Source organism: Echinops telfairi, unplaced genomic scaffold, assembly GCF_000313985.2.
Source record: "Echinops telfairi isolate 266 unplaced genomic scaffold, ASM31398v2 ScPeMD7_31;HRSCAF=116, whole genome shotgun sequence".
NCBI lineage: Eukaryota > Metazoa > Chordata > Mammalia > Afrosoricida > Tenrecidae > Echinops > Echinops telfairi.
In genome coordinates, this window is record NW_022103928.1 from 61,826,276 (window position 1) to 61,843,805 (window position 17,530).

The 17,530-nt window shown below is 50.8% G+C and overlaps 1 protein-coding gene across 1 annotated transcript in view; it reads left to right on the top strand.

The window, feature by feature from the left end:
* SLC6A1 (solute carrier family 6 member 1) overlaps positions 1-6,048 on the top strand; it is a 23,090-nt gene extending 17,042 nt beyond the window's left edge. The window contains exons 13-15 of the mRNA XM_004702236.2: positions 1-102; positions 1,071-1,238; positions 3,697-6,048. Coding sequence (XP_004702293.1) covers positions 1-102; positions 1,071-1,238; positions 3,697-3,801 — 375 coding nt within the window. The 3' untranslated portion in view covers positions 3,802-6,048. The remainder of the gene's footprint in view (positions 103-1,070; positions 1,239-3,696) is intronic.
* Positions 6,049-17,530: the final 11,482 nt, after the last annotated feature.

A 17,530-nucleotide genomic window follows, 5' to 3' on the forward strand; every position in this document is an offset into this window, starting at 1 on the left:
GGTGTCAACCGGTTCTACGACAACATCCAAGAGATGGTCGGCTCCCGGCCCTGCATCTGGTGGAAACTCTGCTGGTCTTTCTTCACCCCCATCATTGTGGCGGTAAGGGCAAGGGCCTCCTAGGAAGGGATCCGCACAGGCCCCAGGGTGGCTTGGGTCCAGAGAGAAAGTTCCAGAGGCAGAGGTGGGTGGAAGAGGCCCAGAGCCCCTGTTCTTTAGTAGAACGACTACCCTTTGCCGAACATCTACTCTGCATGCTGCATAGAGCCATTAACTGCAGTAACTTCACGGAGCTCAGGGAACAGGTGTTGTCCCTGTTCACGGCTCATCTGGTCAGCATCATCCAGATGGCTGGTTGCCAAGCCGGGGGTCTGGCTATGTCCCCCAGGGAAGCTTCTCCCCCATAGTGTCTGTCATTCCCTCCCACTGGTGGAGCTGAGACACAGCATGCCTGGAAAGGGTATTCAGCATCCTTGGGCTGGGGCTGCACTGCAGATGTTGGGCCCAGAACAAGGGTTCCCAGTGCCCAGCCCACAGGGGCAGGTGGGGCTGACTGCCACCCCTTGTTTGGCTTGTGAAGCTGGTTCACTTGGAAGAATAGTGTTTTGCTCTCATTGGGCCGCTAACCACAAAGCCAGCAGTTCAAATCCAACAGCTGCACTGTAGGAGAGAGATGAGGCCATCTCTGCTGTACAGATTCACAGCCTTGGAGACCTCGAGAGCAGCTCTATGCTGTTCGGTAAGGTTGCCGTGCGTCCGATGGACTCGAGGCAGTTGGTTTCGCTTGGGGTTATTGTTCTTTCCAGAGAGGACACCTTTTCTATTGGTCCTCCCACGGGGGCACCTGTTCCTATTGGTACTCTCAGAAGGGGCACCTTTTTCTTATGCACAAAGGTATCCTTGGCCGTGACCTTGGGTGAGAGACTGCCTGAGATGTTGGGCCCTTGTGAGGGTCAGCCTTGGAGCAGAATGGAGGGCAGTGGGCCTCTTGACCTCAGGGTCTAATAGAGGGGTATTCGCGTCCAGTCTGGTGGCTGACTGACCTTCCCTCCTTTCCACCCCCTGCCCAGGGTGTGTTCATTTTCAGCGCTGTGCAGATGACTCCTCTCACCATGGGCAGCTACGTTTTCCCCAAGTGGGGCCAGGGCGTGGGCTGGCTCATGGCACTGTCTTCCATGGTCCTCATCCCCGGCTACATGGTCTACATGTTCCTCACCTTAAAGGGCTCCCTGAAGCAGGTAAGTCACCCTCCACCCACCAGAGCGTCCTGTCTTCCACTTGCTCTGCCTCTCCCCCCACAGTGCTAGGCATGGCCTCTCTCCTCTTATGGCTCAGAGTCTAGTTGAAGGGGGTCAGGGGAGACATACAAATCAATGACCAGTAACACTCTGTGTTTGAGTTGCTACAATAGGGTCAGCCAGGGAGGTGTGGGAGCCCTACGTCCTTTGGGGTTAGGAGAATTGAAAGAGGCCTTAGAGACGGAACAGTGTTAGAAGCAGAAGGAGAAGGACTATTCTGAGAAGTGGGGACAACATGTGCAAAGCCCCAGAGGTAAGACCTGCCTCTAATAAACTGAGATGGGGTGGGGGTGGAGAGGGGAGGGTGCAGAGGTGGGTGTACTGGGGAGTGTTAAGAGATGAGATTGGGAATATAAGAAACACAGATTTGATCAGAAAGGCTTTGATATCAAGAATAAGAAGATATTTGAGGAAAGTGAGGGAGTCATTATACCTGTACCTACACCTACACTTGCAGCTGCACCTACACCTATATCTGCACCTGCACCTACACCTACAATTACACATGCACCTACACCTATACCTGTACCTACACCTATACCTGCACCTGAACCTATGCCTATACTTACACCTACACCTGCACCTACGCCTATACCTACACCTGCAACTCCACCTATACCTATACCTGCACCTGCACCTACACCTACAACTGCACATGCACCTATACTTATACCTGTACCTACACCTACACCTATACCTGCACCTGAACCTATGCCTATACTTACATCTACACCTGCACCTACGCCTATACCTACACCTGCAACTCCACCTATACCTATACCTGCACCTGCACCTACACCTATACCTATACCAACACCTACAACTGTACCTACACCTCATGGGTGGCCTTGGTAAAGAGAAGCCTGAAAGATGAGGCCAGCCCCACCATGGCCCCCCAGTACATGCCAATCCACACCAGCTCCATGCTAATCGCACTTGAGTCTTGCGTGAAACAAGGCGGTACTGGAGGCACCTGGGTGGAAGCAGACTCCTCTGGAAGTGTAGGCTGAGAAGACTGCACTGAGGAGGGTCTTCACCTTATTTCCCGTCCAACCTCCTCCGGACCAGCAGGGGCAGCGTTCATGTCCGCAGCACAGGAGAGTAAGCTGTGGGCTGTGAGCTGGGCCAGCTGCCTCCTCCACCGCTGGCAGCTCGGGAGGCCCCGTGGGAGCTGCTTTCCTAACTCAGGCAGTGCGCGAATAGAGCGCTGGGCAATAGCCTCCTCTTCAACTCCAGCTGCAAAGCTCCCTCTTTGCATTGCATGCTCTGCTGCTGAGCCCTCCGAAGGCAAGGGGCCTTAGTGTGAGCGGAAGTGCAGGAGCACTGTGGCCAAGAACGTTTCCCAGGGTGAGACTAGCACATATCCGAGTGGGCGGGTGGGCAGGCAAGACGTGTGTACAGGAGGCTTCAGGGGCTCACTCATTCTGCCAGGGGTCTTGAGCAACTGCTTCGTGTCCTGTCCGTGCAAGACACAGCCGTGAACACAGCAGGCAAAAATCTCACCCGCAGGGAATGTACGTGCGGGGAGAAGAGGCAGCAATGGGCAAAATAAAACCGCGCGAGGTGGAGAGAGATAAAACAGGGTAGGCAGAGCTCCAGTGGTACTTGAGCAAAGACATAGAGGTGGAGAATGAGGTGTGTAACTATTGGAAGAAGGAAGCGCCGGGCAGGGCAGCGGGGCCAGCAAGTGCAAAGTGGGGACTTCCAGGGGGAGCTCGCTCTAGTGACAGGGAGACATCGGAGCTCTTACCTTTATTTGGGGGTTTCTCCTTCCCATGGCAGCTCAATCAAACAGCCCCCTCCCCGTAGACCTCAGTCCTTCATCCTAGGTCTGTTTCCCAGGCAATCCCTGCAGCTCCGCTCGTCCCCTGCCAGCCAGCAGAGCGGCAGGCCAGCACCCTGCCTGCACAGCACCGGGCGGCCGAAGCGTGCTTGGCAAGTCAGAGGAGCCTCACGGAGGCCCACGTGGCTGGGCTGGAGTGAGGGGTCTAGGATCTGCCCAGGGCCAGAGACAGATGTCGTAGGGTCTCGCAGGACTTTGATGCTTGCTCTTGGCGAACGTGGAAGCCCACTGCTGGGGCTGAGTGGAAGGCCGCGGTCTGACGCTGGCATTTATGGAACTGTATAAATACCAAAATGTTGATATTTGTGGCTGTTGTCACAGGAAGGGAAGGAAAAGGTGTCGGACAAGAACAGGTGTGAGGGAGGGCCATGGGTCTATGCTGCGGCCCTCACAGTGAGAGGAGAGGGGGCAGGGGGCTGGCAGGGAGTACAGAGGGGGTGCCATGCGGCCAGGGTCTAGGTGTCTTGTGAGGGCACCCCAGACAAGTGGATCTTGAAGAAGCGCTCCGCCGTGTGCTCCCACCCTTGCTGGAACTGCCCTCTTGCATGCCCACAGCGCATCCAGGTCATGATCCAGCCCAGCGAAGACATCGTGCGCCCGGAGAACGGCCCAGAGCAGCCCCAGGCCAGTGGCTCAGTCGGCAAAGAGGCCTACATCTAGAGGGGTGGGGCCTGGCGGACCTGACACTCTTACCCACCCAGCCCACCCCCACCCCATCTGCCTGAGCAGGACCACCACTTGACGTCTGAAGATACTGTCTGTCTCAACCTACCTCAAGTGGCAAATCCAGACACCCTCATCACGCAGAGAGGGGAGGTGGGGGACAGTCAACCCCCGGGGAAGGTCCACAGCGGTGACTTTGGCAGCCTGCTGGCTGATAGCCTTTTGAATCCAGGCTCCGGAAGCACCCAGATGTCTGCGTCTGTAACCGCCACGGTAGGGTCATCTCCATTCCACCGGCGAGTGTGGCGGCAGTCACCCTCCCGGTCTCTCACAGTGCTCCTGACTGTTCTCTTACTGCCGAGACCCATGCCTGCTCTCTCGGACTCTGCGGGGCTGGGGTCCTGGGAACGCTGCTTCGTGCCCACGGAAAGGGCCTTTTTTATGGTGGGGACTTCCAGGGGGAGCTCGCTCGAAGTGACAGGGAGACATCGGAGCTCTTACCTTTATTTGGGGGTTTCTCCTTCCCATGGCAGCTCAATCAAACAGCCCCTCCCTGCAGACCTCAGTCCTCCATCCTAGGTCTGTTCCCGGGCAATCCCTGCAGCCCCGCTCTGTCCCCTGCCAGCCAGCAGAGCGGCAGGCCAGCCTGGGAGGAATTCAGTGGAGCCGGACCAATAGCAATCATCCCAAGGGGCCTTGCATGCACGCACAATGGAGGTTTCTATTGCCAATCCAGGGCCCTGCGGTCCCTCTGAGAGGCGGGCCTCCACTTTATCCGAAGCTGCCCAGCCTTACAGAGCACAAAACAGCAGTGGGGGAAACCTAGTTGAAGGGCCCCTCCAAAAACCAAGGCAGAGCCAATGATTCCTTGGTGTCCTCCCTCTCCCTCACTGCCGCCCCTCCTCAGTGCTGCCTCTGTACCGCCCCAGAAATTCCTCAGCCCAACTCTCCTCACTGCCACGAAAAGCGACCCACTGGCCCATGAACTGAGGAGCTCCTGTTAACCCAGAGACCCCCCTCCAAAGGGCTTCCGAGCTGGAAACGGCTTTGCTGGGGAGTGGCATCTATCCCTCTCCTGCTCCAGGGGGGCGGGGCGGGGCGGGAATCAAGGGAAGAAGGTTTCTTGCGAGCTCAGGGGACTCAGGTGTCTCACTTGCCAGGAAGATGGGTTCCCGTGTAGCCGACCCCATGTTGTGCCCCGTAGCTGCTTAGCTAGTTCTCTCCCACACTGTGTTTCCTGACTAACCCTGAGTAACTATGGTAATGACTGTGACTGTGGGCTTCGTAATCTCTCTCATCCTCATCCAATGGTGACCAGCATCCCAGTTCTTGCAATAAATATTACCCTCAGAATAGTAAGCACATTATTTTAGAGAAGAAAAGCAGTACGAGTACACATATGTAAATGCACACACGCACATTTATTCTCACACGTGCCACCTAGGGTCCCTTTGATCGGTGTGGGACCCCTAAACCTTCTCCCAACATCATCTGTAAAATAATCTCATTGCTAAGTCCCTCCCCCCACTCCCCAAATGCCAGCTGCTGGATCCATGTACAGAACACAGACGTCTGGTGAAACCCTAGTGTTTTAGAATAAAGAGAAGGCCGTCACTGTGTCCCATGGTCCGCCTCCCCCGAACCCTGCACACCCAACCCCGTGTGTGAAATCCTTTAGGTTAAGGGCAGGAAGACTTTTCACCTTCTCTGTGGTCCTCAGTCTGAAACGGAGGGCACGCTGTTCTAAGACAAGCACAGCGTCCTTCATGTTCGCAAGCACTTCCGCGTGGGAGGTTTGGTAAGAAATCCCCTCACTGATTTCAACCCAAACGTACCTTCTATAGCACAATATTAAGTGTCGTACAGTTCCTGTGACAGCTGTGGGTTTGTGCAACTTTGTTTTCAGTATTAACCCTGGGGAGGGCGGGAAAGATATTGTATCCTCATCTATGCTTTTTTTTTTCTTTTTGCAATAAGGATTTATTCTCAGAACTCCAAGTAAATTTATCTCTATAGAAAAAATATATGTAATATATACATATTCAAACTATATTCAGAGCCTGTTTAAAAAAATACAGTATTATTTAGTGAAATTATCTGTTCTATGGACCAAATGTACAATATTTATAAGCGAAGATGCATTTTAAATGTCTATAAATGGTGTCATAACTGGAGCACGGGAGTTATGTCCGTTTCTAAGAATTTAGAAGAAAAATAATAAAGGTTCTATGCTATATGATCTAAGACATGGTCCGTTCTTTGGAGTGTGAAGCGTGGTTTTGCTCATAAGAACAACAACCCATGCAAACGCGCATGCACACACACACACACAGAAAGAGAGAGATTTGGGCTCACAGATTAGCAAGATGGAATCAAACTCCCCAGGAACTGGGGAGGGACTAGACAGAAAAGGACTCTGGCTGGGAGCCAGCTGTGGAGCTGACCTCTGACCCACACAGAGAGACCCGGTGCACCTGCACTGACACCCTGTGTTCCGCGAGTTTCCATTGGCCGGTTTCCGAAGTGGATCATCAAGCCTGTCTTACACTTGGTCTTCGTCTAGATTCCTGATCGGCATCAGAGCCACACACAAGCCTCTGATGGCAAATAGGTAGTGGCTTCACATGAGATGGCGCCCAGGTCGTGTAGTGGTTATGTGTCGAGCTGCGAGCCTCACAGTCGGCAGTTCGAAACCACTGGCAGCTCCGCAGAAGAAAGACCGGGCTTTCTATCCCCAGTAGAAATGCTTATAGCCTCAGAAACCCACAAGGGGGTGCTGTGAGTCCGCACTAACTCCACGGCCGCAAATATGAGTTATGTTAGCCTCGGAATTGAACCCATCTTCATAGAGGAAGTGAGAGCTCTCCTTTGTAACCGTCACCCCCTTCCTGAGCTACCTGAGAGCCCAAACCCACTGCCAGGGAGTCAGCTCTGACTCGGCCACTCAAAGGTTTCCAAGGTTTCTGTAAATCTCTACAGAAGCAGACTGCCTCATCGACCTCTTTCGGGGTGGCTAGTAGGTTCAAACTACTGATGTTGGCGGCCAAGGGCTTAAACGTGATACAACCAGCGCTCACTGAGCTGCATGAAGGAGGTGGAACTTCCCGGTTGCTTACACTATGCTAAAAAAAAAAGTGCACAGCTAGTAAAAAGTCTACCACTGGGATCATCGGAATACATTAAGTTAACGATGCCCATGCATCCCTCAAAATACATTTTTTAAAAATTCCTATTTAAAAAATGTTGAACTCTACAGAGAGTTGTAAGAATATCCTATGGACTCTTGTCACCCATCCCTGTCCGTGGCCACCTTGGCGGTCATGTTGGCTTTAGAGCTGTCAGCCAGAGGTCAATCGGGGCCATCGACCACCAGGAGTGTTGTGGAATCAGGGATTTTTGGAAAATGGGAATAAGATCTCATAAAATGGTGGGAGAATGCTGGAAGATAGGGCCCAGAGGGGAAGTTGGGGGATCAGAGCAAAGGCACCCACCTGCCTTCCTGAAGTACTTGTGCTGGTGGAGGGCAGAGCTCAATGTGGGGTGGGGGCAGTGGCAGTGTTTGCACATCCAGGTACCCGACCAGGACAGCCAAGGGACTAGGAGAAGTCACACGGGGTTCGCAGTGTGTACCTGGTGACCCCCCAGGGCCTGTGCGGAGAGGGGTTCCAGGTGTGGTTTCATGGTCTGTATCACCGTCCTATAATTCTTGAGAATGTTACCCTTTCACCTGGTGAGTGGGTCCTTTAGGAGCAGGTGAGTACGCACATGCGCAGGGGAGATAAAGGCATGGGGATTCCCACGGCGCTTCTGTGAGGCCTCATATGTACACAGCATGTGTGGCACCCAAGAGCAGAGAGCTGTCTGTCCCTGGAGGTGCCTACCAAGGGTACCTTGGGAGAAAGGACTGATGCCTGATTTCCAAAAATCCAGTCATCGGAGCTGTTTCCTGTGAAGCACATGGGGTCACCGTGAATGAGGAGCCATCCATTGGATATCAGATGTAATTTTTTTTTCTTAATGCGCACAGAATCCCATGACCCACCATGCCTGGGAGTCCCGTGAGATTCAGCACCAGTACAAATCGTGAGAGTGTTGTCTACGCCTGAGTAAGGGAAGGGTGCAAAGGGGAGGGCCAACAGCCCCAAGAAGCCACGCTTGACATTCGAACCTGGAGTTTGTTTGAAATCAGAAAGAAGGCAATGTCTGTCTAAAAGGAACTAACAAGCAAGACACCCTACCAGACCCTTTCTCAACCAGCCCCCCACCCCACCCCCGGATCAGCTATCCACTTATTCTGAACCGGACACCATATGGAGGGACAGCTGGGGCAGCCCGGGTGCCTTCTCCTTCAGGCTTGCCCCTCACCCCTAAGCTGAACGCACAGAAGTGACCTACAGCTAGTCTCCGCATTAAGGACATACCGCATCCAGACAGCGCCCACCAGAGCAGACTGCCATGAAGCTGTTGTATTTAAGGATGAATTCAGCGCAGTGATGCGTAATGACTCGCCCAGCACTTTGGCGCAGGAAGAAGAAGGCCCCTTGTCTTTCGGAGTCAGCTCACAGAGCCATCCGTCAACCCGGTACTGAGTGGGTAACTAACTCTGTGATTGGCTTCCATTGCCCTCTTGGTGACCCTTGTAGCCATACCTGCAAAGCACCGATTGGATGCAGGTGCTGGTGATACAGCCCCACCTGAGAGAATGGTCCTGAAGAAAGCAGGGTGGATTTCGGGCGGTGGCCGTTCGCGGGTCACCAGGTTAGGCTACAGATGGTCCAGGACTGGAATGGTTTAGAGGGCGATGGTGCTGACGGAGGTGCTGCAGACAGGTGGGTTCCCTCCTCTCAAAGCAGGCCGCCTTTATGTAACATGAACCTTGGAGGCGAGGGGAGGCTGACACAGGGCCGGGAGCGATGTTCCTGAACTGTGATCAAATGACTGAGGAGGAAGCTTAGTTGCCAGTGCATATTTTTCACGGAGATGAGATCGGCTTGTGGGGGGATGGGGGACCTGGAAAGATCTACATTTCAAAAGAGGGGGCAGGGGAATGCACCAGGACATGAGATGTGAAAGGACAGGGTAGGCTATTGTTTTGGGGGTCAAGCCTTTGCTTGGTCTTGCCTCCCTAAAGCCAAGGGCACTCTGCCCCATCCCTGAGGCATAACTTCCTGTTATCAGGACCCCTTGTGGTGCCAGCAGGGAAGCTGACCACAAGGCCACAGAAAGAGATGAATCTCTGCTCCTGTGAAGATTGGCAAAGCCGCCCAAACCCAACAGAGGGTCCCTACGAGCCAGAACCAACCAGATGATGGCAGCAGGGTTTTGCTTTAGCAAAGGCGTTACAATTGCCTTCCTTGAAGACTGGGTTTTGAACAATTTTCTCTCTGCAGTTGAACCTTACTGTTGGGCCAAGAACAGCCCTTTCACAATTCTCCTGCTGATGGTGGTACACCTGGACATCGTGGTACTGTAGATGACCTTCACCCCATCGTGAAGGTCGCATTTGTATTCTGCCACACCACATCGCTGCTTTTGCGCCTAGATCAGGGAGGCACTGCCCTCCCCTAAGGTCTAGTACTTTCAGTCGACCTTCGCACAAGCAGGTGGGCTCCCCAGGATGAAGTCCTGAGCTTAAGAGAGTGCTGGGAGAGCGATGTCTGATGCCATCGTCGGGAAGGCTGATTGCTGGGGTGGCATGAAGCCCTCAGGTAAGAAAGGAGTGTGGGACAAAGTAGGCCCCCAATCAACAGGGTGGGGAAGGGGTTACCACTGACGACATCACCGATGCCAGACAGCCTGGGTGACAGCGGTAGGTAATCACTACCTGTAGTAATCAACTGCAGGGAGGCATCGGTGAGAATGAGGTCATTGAGAAGTACCTCTATGAGCCCCGTGCCAAAGAACTACCCAGTGTGGAAGGCCTGACAGAGTCAGAGCAGTAAGTGGGCACCACTGAAGGAAGAAGGCTGGAACCTTAAAACTCCAGCGCCAACGAAGGTTTGGTTTTTTTAAGTCGCTTTATTTGGCATACATTTTACACATCATACAACTTAATCACACAACCACATTGAGAAGAATTGTGCAGTCACCACCACACTCAATTTCGCAGCATTTTCTTCGTGTGATCATGTTTGTCGGCACCCCGTTTCCCCCCATCCTCCCCTGCCGTGCCCCTAGGCAATTAATAATGCAGTTACTGTCTTATAGATCCAACTCTCCTGGATTTCAGATACAGAAAATCTTTCCAAAGACAAATAGGAGGCAAGCAAATGAAAAACGCAGCGGGGACTAGACAAAATGTTGAAAAGCTCTAATAGCAATGAAAGCAGGAGATGTTGAAAAGTGAAACAACTTTAAAATAGGTCAAAAGGGAGAAATGATAAGGCATTCCCTTTTATCCTAACTCCAGCTGCCATCGTTGACTTACAGTGCTTGCTGTCTGCTGGCAGGGCTGTTCACACCTCAGCTAGGGCGGGAGGGTTCACCGCAGGCCTCGTCCATATGTGGAGCTTGCACATGGATGTTGAGCTTCACCGTCAGCCATAGCCTTCTGCACCTGGCTGTCCACCATTTAAGCTTGGATATGATGCCCTCCCTCAGATATGGATTTCAGTTATTTGTAATCCCAGAATCACACGGGCTGGTGTGTTTCTTCCTTGTGGACTTAGTGGACACCTCACTTAGATGGCTGCGTACTTTTGAGACGAGCCTTTAAGATCCTGGATGCCATTATTTCTGGTGGCCAGACACCACTGCTTTCTTCACCACACTTTGCTATGGCACCCATATCTTCAGTATGAAGTAAGGCCCTGCCATAAAAACTAATTGTTCTTAGATCGGGGTTCAAATTAAGGGTGAGCCCCCAATCCTTTCTTATCTCTATGGTTTATATGTCTCTGGTCCACTTTAGTGATATCGTCATCATTCTATGATAAAGAATATTATCAATGCACCCCCCCTGGGGCATAGGTAATTCTATTGACAGTGTCCTTAATTTAGCCACTGGTATCAACATTTAAAACGCTGCCCCACTAGGTTTTTGTTGACAGATCTTACTGAAGCCTCTCCTCTCACTGAAGGAGGCATGCTTCATTTAGAGGAGCACTATTCTTGCACAGAAATGTGCCGTCCACGGTCCAGTCCCCCATATGATTGCTGGGGCCTCCACTGCCACAGGCCATTGATGATTTTAACAGGAAAGCTCTGTACAAATATCCCTTGACGGTGCTTCAGGAAGTGGACTCCAGCAATGACCCCTCTCTCCAGCACCAGGCGCCCTCCCCGATTCCAGCCCCGTTAGCTTTCACAGCAGCCCTCTCTTCGCTCTTCTCTCCCCCATCATCCGTCATGAAGACACTCGTCATGGTACCTCAAGAATGCCCCTCCCCGTGTGCAAGACACGATGGAATGAGGGTAAGTGATAACCTTTGTTCACAATAAGTTTTCGTTTCTTCACCTGTTTAAACTAATTTTAAGACTTTTTCTTTCATTTATTATTTTTTTACAGTACAATATACCTCATTAGTTCGATGGCAGTGAGTTATTTATACCTACACACATACACACAACAGGTCTCTCTCTTCTGTGTGGTACCACATGCAGCTACTTTGTACTTATGTTACCCTATTTTATGTGCTACATTATTATGTTTACGATGTGTGTTAGGCAGGGTTATCTAGAGAAACAAAATGAGGACACTTCTGATTATATATGTCTCTATCTATCTATCTGGATAGGTTTATACCACATGAAGGAATATAACAGCTAATTAGTCCGTACAGCACAGAGGGCTCAGTTCAACTCCCATGGAATAGTTAATATATGGAAGTCCTTCAGCTCAAGAGGTCCAAGGTTAAGGAAGCAGACAACTGAGTCTTCCCTCAGGCAATGTAGGCAGAGTCTGCTCACAGGCAGCAAAAATCAGGGTGGGTCACCAACAGTCAGCATCCCAGGAGCTTAGCTAAGCAGGCCCAGATGGATATTGAATTCAAGCAATGCAAGACAACAGGATCCACCAGCCTCAAGCTCAAGCGATGTACACACCAACAGCGTGTCAAAGCAGGTCTCCAAGGAACCTCAAGTTCTAGAGACACAATCCACAGGTGGCTGTCCCACAGGTAGGGTAGCTCACAAGTTGAAGCAGAGAACGAGCTAAAGCAGCTGCACGCTGGGCTGGTCCAGTCACCAGAGAGCAAGAGAGAGAGGGGCAGGCCTTGCTGAGCCATTTATCTCTTTGCCCTCCAATCAAACTGCAACCTGATTAATCCCACATGTTCCTATTGGCCAGGTTGGCACGATAACCCTCCCTATCACATGATGTTGTGTGTGCTTGGCAGTGTTTTCACACCTGTTGCTGTTGTCAGGTGCTGTCAGATCTAACTCACAGTCACTCCTTGTACACTGCAGTAAAACACGGCCCAGTCCGGCACCATCCTCACAGATATTAAGTTTGAACCCACGTACTTTCACAGGAAGGTAACATGTATGTGATAGACTGACACAAGCATTCCACGAGTGTTAAATAAGAACAGTAGGAGGTGGTTTGGGAAAAGCTCATTGGGGTGGGGGGGGGCATGTCTTTTAGTTTCATTCTCCCACAAACAATTTGAAGCTCTCCTGTGCTGACCTACCCACAAGTTCCACTTAAAGACACCAGATGGATCTTATTCAAAACATGGGGCTCTGGGAGTTGGGTTCCCATCAAGGCCATCCTTTCAGGACGCACTTTGGGAACTGTTGCCGTCGGAACACCGACTACGTCTTGAGCGCTCATTGTGGACAAGATGCCGTGTGAAGTGTTTTGCTTTGCTTTGGCTCGTTTCACGTTGAGGCACACAGAGATTTAACTGACATGTTCAGAGTCACAGGGAGAGTGACTGGCAGTCTGGGGCTCATGTTGAGATGGTGTGTTAATTTGGGTTGACTGGAAAAACAAAGTCAGAGACACTCATGTGTATAAGAAAGAGCTTCATATATAAGAGCACTTGAATATTGAGAAAACATTCCAACTCAGTCCAGATCAAGTCCATAAGTCCGATATTAGCCCATATGTCTGATACCAATCTATGAATTCCTCTTCAGACTCATGTAACACATGCAATGACGCTGAAACCAGGAAGATTACAGGCCAGTGGGTGAAAAGCCTTGTGGATCCAGTGGCAGTGGAAGCATCTCAGCGCTGGCCAGGGTCTCCACATGACTCCTCCAGCTCCAGAGCTCTAGTGTAGCTCCATGTGTCTTGACAATTAAGTGATTCTCTCTCTCTCTCTCTCTCTCTCTCTCTCTCTCTCTCGATTAATCAGATGTGAGTGCTAATTGGAGCCCCTGATCAGTGTGCAGTAACCAGGGTGACAGCACTGTGCTGGTATCCTTGCAGGCAAAAGCAAAGAGAGGCAGCATTTTGGACACCCAGTGTGCCCATGGTGGGTAATCGTGTGGTTTCCACGGGGCCTTCTGCAATATGGGAAATGAGCTGACTGGTCTCTTCGGGACTCACACAGGGCTTGGGCCTCAGATGGACATCAAAAGGCCAAAACTGACACCACCACTGGTAATGACAGAGCACAACAAATTAGCCAGATGAATAACTGCTGCCCCTGCCCCCCCCCGCCCCCCTGATATGGATGTCCCCGAACTGCAGCGCCCATGTCAGAGTACACAGAGCAGGAAACAAAGAACAAGCCCCTTTGGGTGCCATATTCTCCAGTCCCTGTTGGTACCAAGATGGGAAACTAATCCTCCCACAATCTCAGTGCAAGGACTTTTTACAGGCTGCTCATAGCATGTCCCAGGGCGGCTCACTCCCTGTCCTGCAGTCCCTAAAGACACCCCTAAAGCCACCCAACCTATGTAATCAACTATGGAATCTCTCCACTCGCGGTCCTCTTTGTCGGTAAAGGGCCCCCAGTGACGCTACAGCTCTCTGCCGCAGCCAGGGTGGCTCTAACCCTTCTGCACCCCACCTAGCCTGGCACGTGACACCTTGCCTTCGTAAGACGTCTTACAGAAAACTTCCGCCTCTCTTCGCCTCTGCTGGGGCCCAGCCAGTCGGAGGCAAGTGCGGACTCCTTTCAGACACGATTGATATTTCTGACCCAAACGTTTATGAACGCAGGATTTCTTTGTTCGCTCTCTCTTTCTGTGCCTTCTCCTGTGGCTGCGCGTCCGTCCCTCTGTCTCTTCCTTCTGTGCTCCGGCAGACAGACCGCTCTCTCTTCCATCAGAGAATGGTAACAAAGTTACATCCCAAATCACCCAACCCACAGTCAGAGTCAGGAATGGCCTGCAGGTCCTCATCCTGCTCCGTCCGCCCTCCTCCGGGGCAGGAGGAAGGCTGAGCGGCACACTGAAATAGACCCTCACAGAATAGAGACGCAGCGACCGTGGACCACACTGCTGCCGACTGCCTTGCTGAAACTCAGAGCCCTCTAGAACACCTCTCATGGTCAGCTCGCCTGAGTTTCCGTACGGAAGGCCCTCAGCACCCCTAACAGCATCCACCCAGCGCAACTCATCCCCACCCGTTACTTTAGTCAGCCTGTTCAATGGTTTTCTTGCTCAGGCACCACGGACGCTTACCTGAAGGAAAATCTTGTTCAGTAATCTCCCGCCCTCCTGCAGATACCCCAACTCCCAGAATTAGCTAAATCACACATCGTATATAATTTGGGGGATCATAGCTTTTAAGAGTTGTGTTTTTGTTTTTTTCTTTCAATGTCAGGAAGAAAGCCATGTTTCTGTTCCTTCTGTTTCAATACCTAATTGTAAGATATTGTCATGGCTAGTTCCTGCCTCTTGTCTGTTAGCTCGTTGTGCCACATTAGCTCCTGTGTTGCTGTGGTGCTGGTAACTATGCGAGGCTGGAAGGTATGAGTGAGCTTTACAAAGTTCATGGAAAGATTACCTTTATTCCATTTTCCCCACAAGCTTTTTGAAGTCCCTTGTATTTCACATAGCAGCAGGATCACCATGGATGGAGAACATTGAGTGGGATGGGAATTCGATAACACTTCACGGTGCTCACGTTGCAAATGTGCAGAAACCAAGCGGCAGTCTTTCAAACAAAACAATGGGTGTGGGTGTGATTTTAGCAACAGGGAAAGTATCCATCCGGGTGACACACTTTTATCTTATCTATTCCACCTGTAGTCTAAACAAATGACCTGAAAAGGGGGGCAATGTGAAGAAGAGTGTGGCATCAGCCTGAAGGGACACTTGTTGTTGTTGTTGCTTGGCATTGAGTCGGCTCCTGTCCACAGCGGCCCCTGCATGGTCCCGCACCATCCTCACAGTGTTCTTATGATGCCTGAGCCCATCGTGGCAGCCGCTGTGTCAAGCCATCTCGTCCAAGAACGTCCTCTTTTTCACCACCCCTCCGCTTTACCAAATATGATGTCCTTCTCCAGGGACTGGTCTCTCCTGACAACATGTCCAAAGAATGTAAGACAACGATGTCTTTTCATCCTTGCCTCCAAGGAGCACCCTGACCCTACTTAGTCCAACACAGATCTGTTTGTCCTTTGAGCAGCCTAGAGTACTTCCAATACTCTTTTCCAGCACCACCATCCAAATGTATCTATTACTCTACAGTCTTCCTTATTCAACATCCAACTTTCACATGCTTATAAGACAATAGAGAACACCATGACTTGGGTCAGGCACACGTTAGTCCTCAAAGTAACAGCCTTGCTCTTCGACTCTGTAAAGAGGTCTTGTGCAGTAGCTGTACCTAATGCTGTGTGTCCTTTGCTCCCTTGACTGCTGCTTCCATGAGCATTGGTTGTGGATACAAGTAAGACAAAATCCTTGACAATATCATCATTTTCTCCATTTATCATGATGTGACCTGTTGGTGCAGTTGTGGGGACTTGGATCTTCTTTACATTGAGTCGTCGTCCATTCTGAAGGCTGCGATCCTTGATCCTCATCAGCAAGTGGATTGTAGGTTTCATTTATCCTTTCAAAGAAGTCATTGGTAGATAAATTTGAAGACTAGTTGTATTGATTAGATTCCCTTGATAGATAGAAGCTGATCCAGACGGCATTGTCCTTCACGATGGAGTTACCGTGATCCTTTCTGACAATGATGCCGTGCCCTTCCTCTTGACTGTGCTAGTCCCAGTTTAGTAAATTAAACAGTTTACTCATTCGGAATGGCCAATATCAGTGTACTTCAGCTCACTAATGCCAAGGCTATTGATCTTCATGTTTTCCACTTCATTTGTGGCCATTTCCGATTTTCTTACATTCATACTTGGTGCATTCCAGGTTCCAGTCAGGAGGAGATTTGCAGCTGCTCCTCTTTCCCTTGAGTCGCGCCCCATCTGCAAACGAAGACCTGCAAGGCTTCACTCCCACAGGCGTCCCTGGACTCGTGTCACCATGGTGGACTCCCCTCCGAGAAGTCCACTCCTCCTCTGTCACATTTCGAGGGCCCCCGGCCTTGAGGGGCTCATCTGCCAGCAGCATCTCCAACAACGTTCTGATTTTGTTTGTTGTTTGACTGCTTGATAGGGCTTCCAGCATTTGACCGCGTCAAGGCTGTGCACGCGTTTTCAGCGGCTTCTTCCTCCAAGGTTGGAAGCCAAGTATTCCTTTGCGTTGTCTGTTCTTGGGCCGGAAGCTCTGCTGAAACGTATTCACTCTGGGTGACTCTGCTCGCATCAGAAATAGCAGTGACAACGCTTCCAACTTCACAGCAACACACAAGCCTCCACAGTACGACAAAGTGACAGATAAGCGGTTTGTAGATTTAATCCATCCTTTCAAAGAAATACCTTCTAGTTTTTCTCTTTTCTGTTTCATGTAGTTCTGCTTTAATCTTTTAAAATGTATCTCCTCTAAGGATTGTGAGGGTTTTTACTCCTCCTCTTAGAATGGAGGGAGTTGTGTTAAGGTGTTTTAGTTCTTTCTTATTTTCTGATGTGTGTTTATTGCTATACGTTTCCCTCTGACCACTGTTCTTTTTTTTTTTTTTAACTTTTATTATGATTTTAAATGTTACAGAGTAAATTGGTTTTTCCATTCAACAATTCATACATTGATTGTAGTCCCCAAGATATACCAGTACTCTTCCCACTTCCGCCCTCCCTGTGTTTTTCCATTATTATTCATCCTTCTCTCCTGTCCCTTCTAGCTTTCAAGAGTTTTATCCATTAGCAAATGCCGCCCTTTTGATTTTGTACGCTCGGTAATTCTGAGGAGTGTGTACCTCTCGGGTGTTATTCTTCCCCTCCAAGCCTGTATAATATATTTTGGCTGAAAGCTGAGTCAGAGGAGGGAGTCCAGTTCCGGGAGTGAACCTGCTAAGGGCCATCGTTGGGATTGAAATATCCATCAGACCAGTAAGCCTAGTCGATGATTTGGGTTTTTGTTCCACTTTGTGCTCCCACTCTACTCGGGTCCCTCGTTTGTGGTCCTTTTCAAGTAATTAGCAGTGGTAGCTGGGCACCATCTACTTCTTCTGGTCTCAGGGTTGTGGATGCTGAGGTTCGCTGTGGTCCATTCATCGTCTGGACTAACTGTCCCCAGACGTCTTCTATTTCCTTCATTCTTATTTTATGTTGCTTTTGCGCTGTCTCCGGGGTGTAGCAAAGAGCATGCAGGTGGGGCAGGCACTACTGGCATCTGGGGGGTGGGGGGCACTCTACTGCTTGGTATAGCTGTGATCTAGAAACCCCAGGCACTGAAAGCTGGAAGAGCAAGGAGGTGCCCCTGAAGTGCTGAC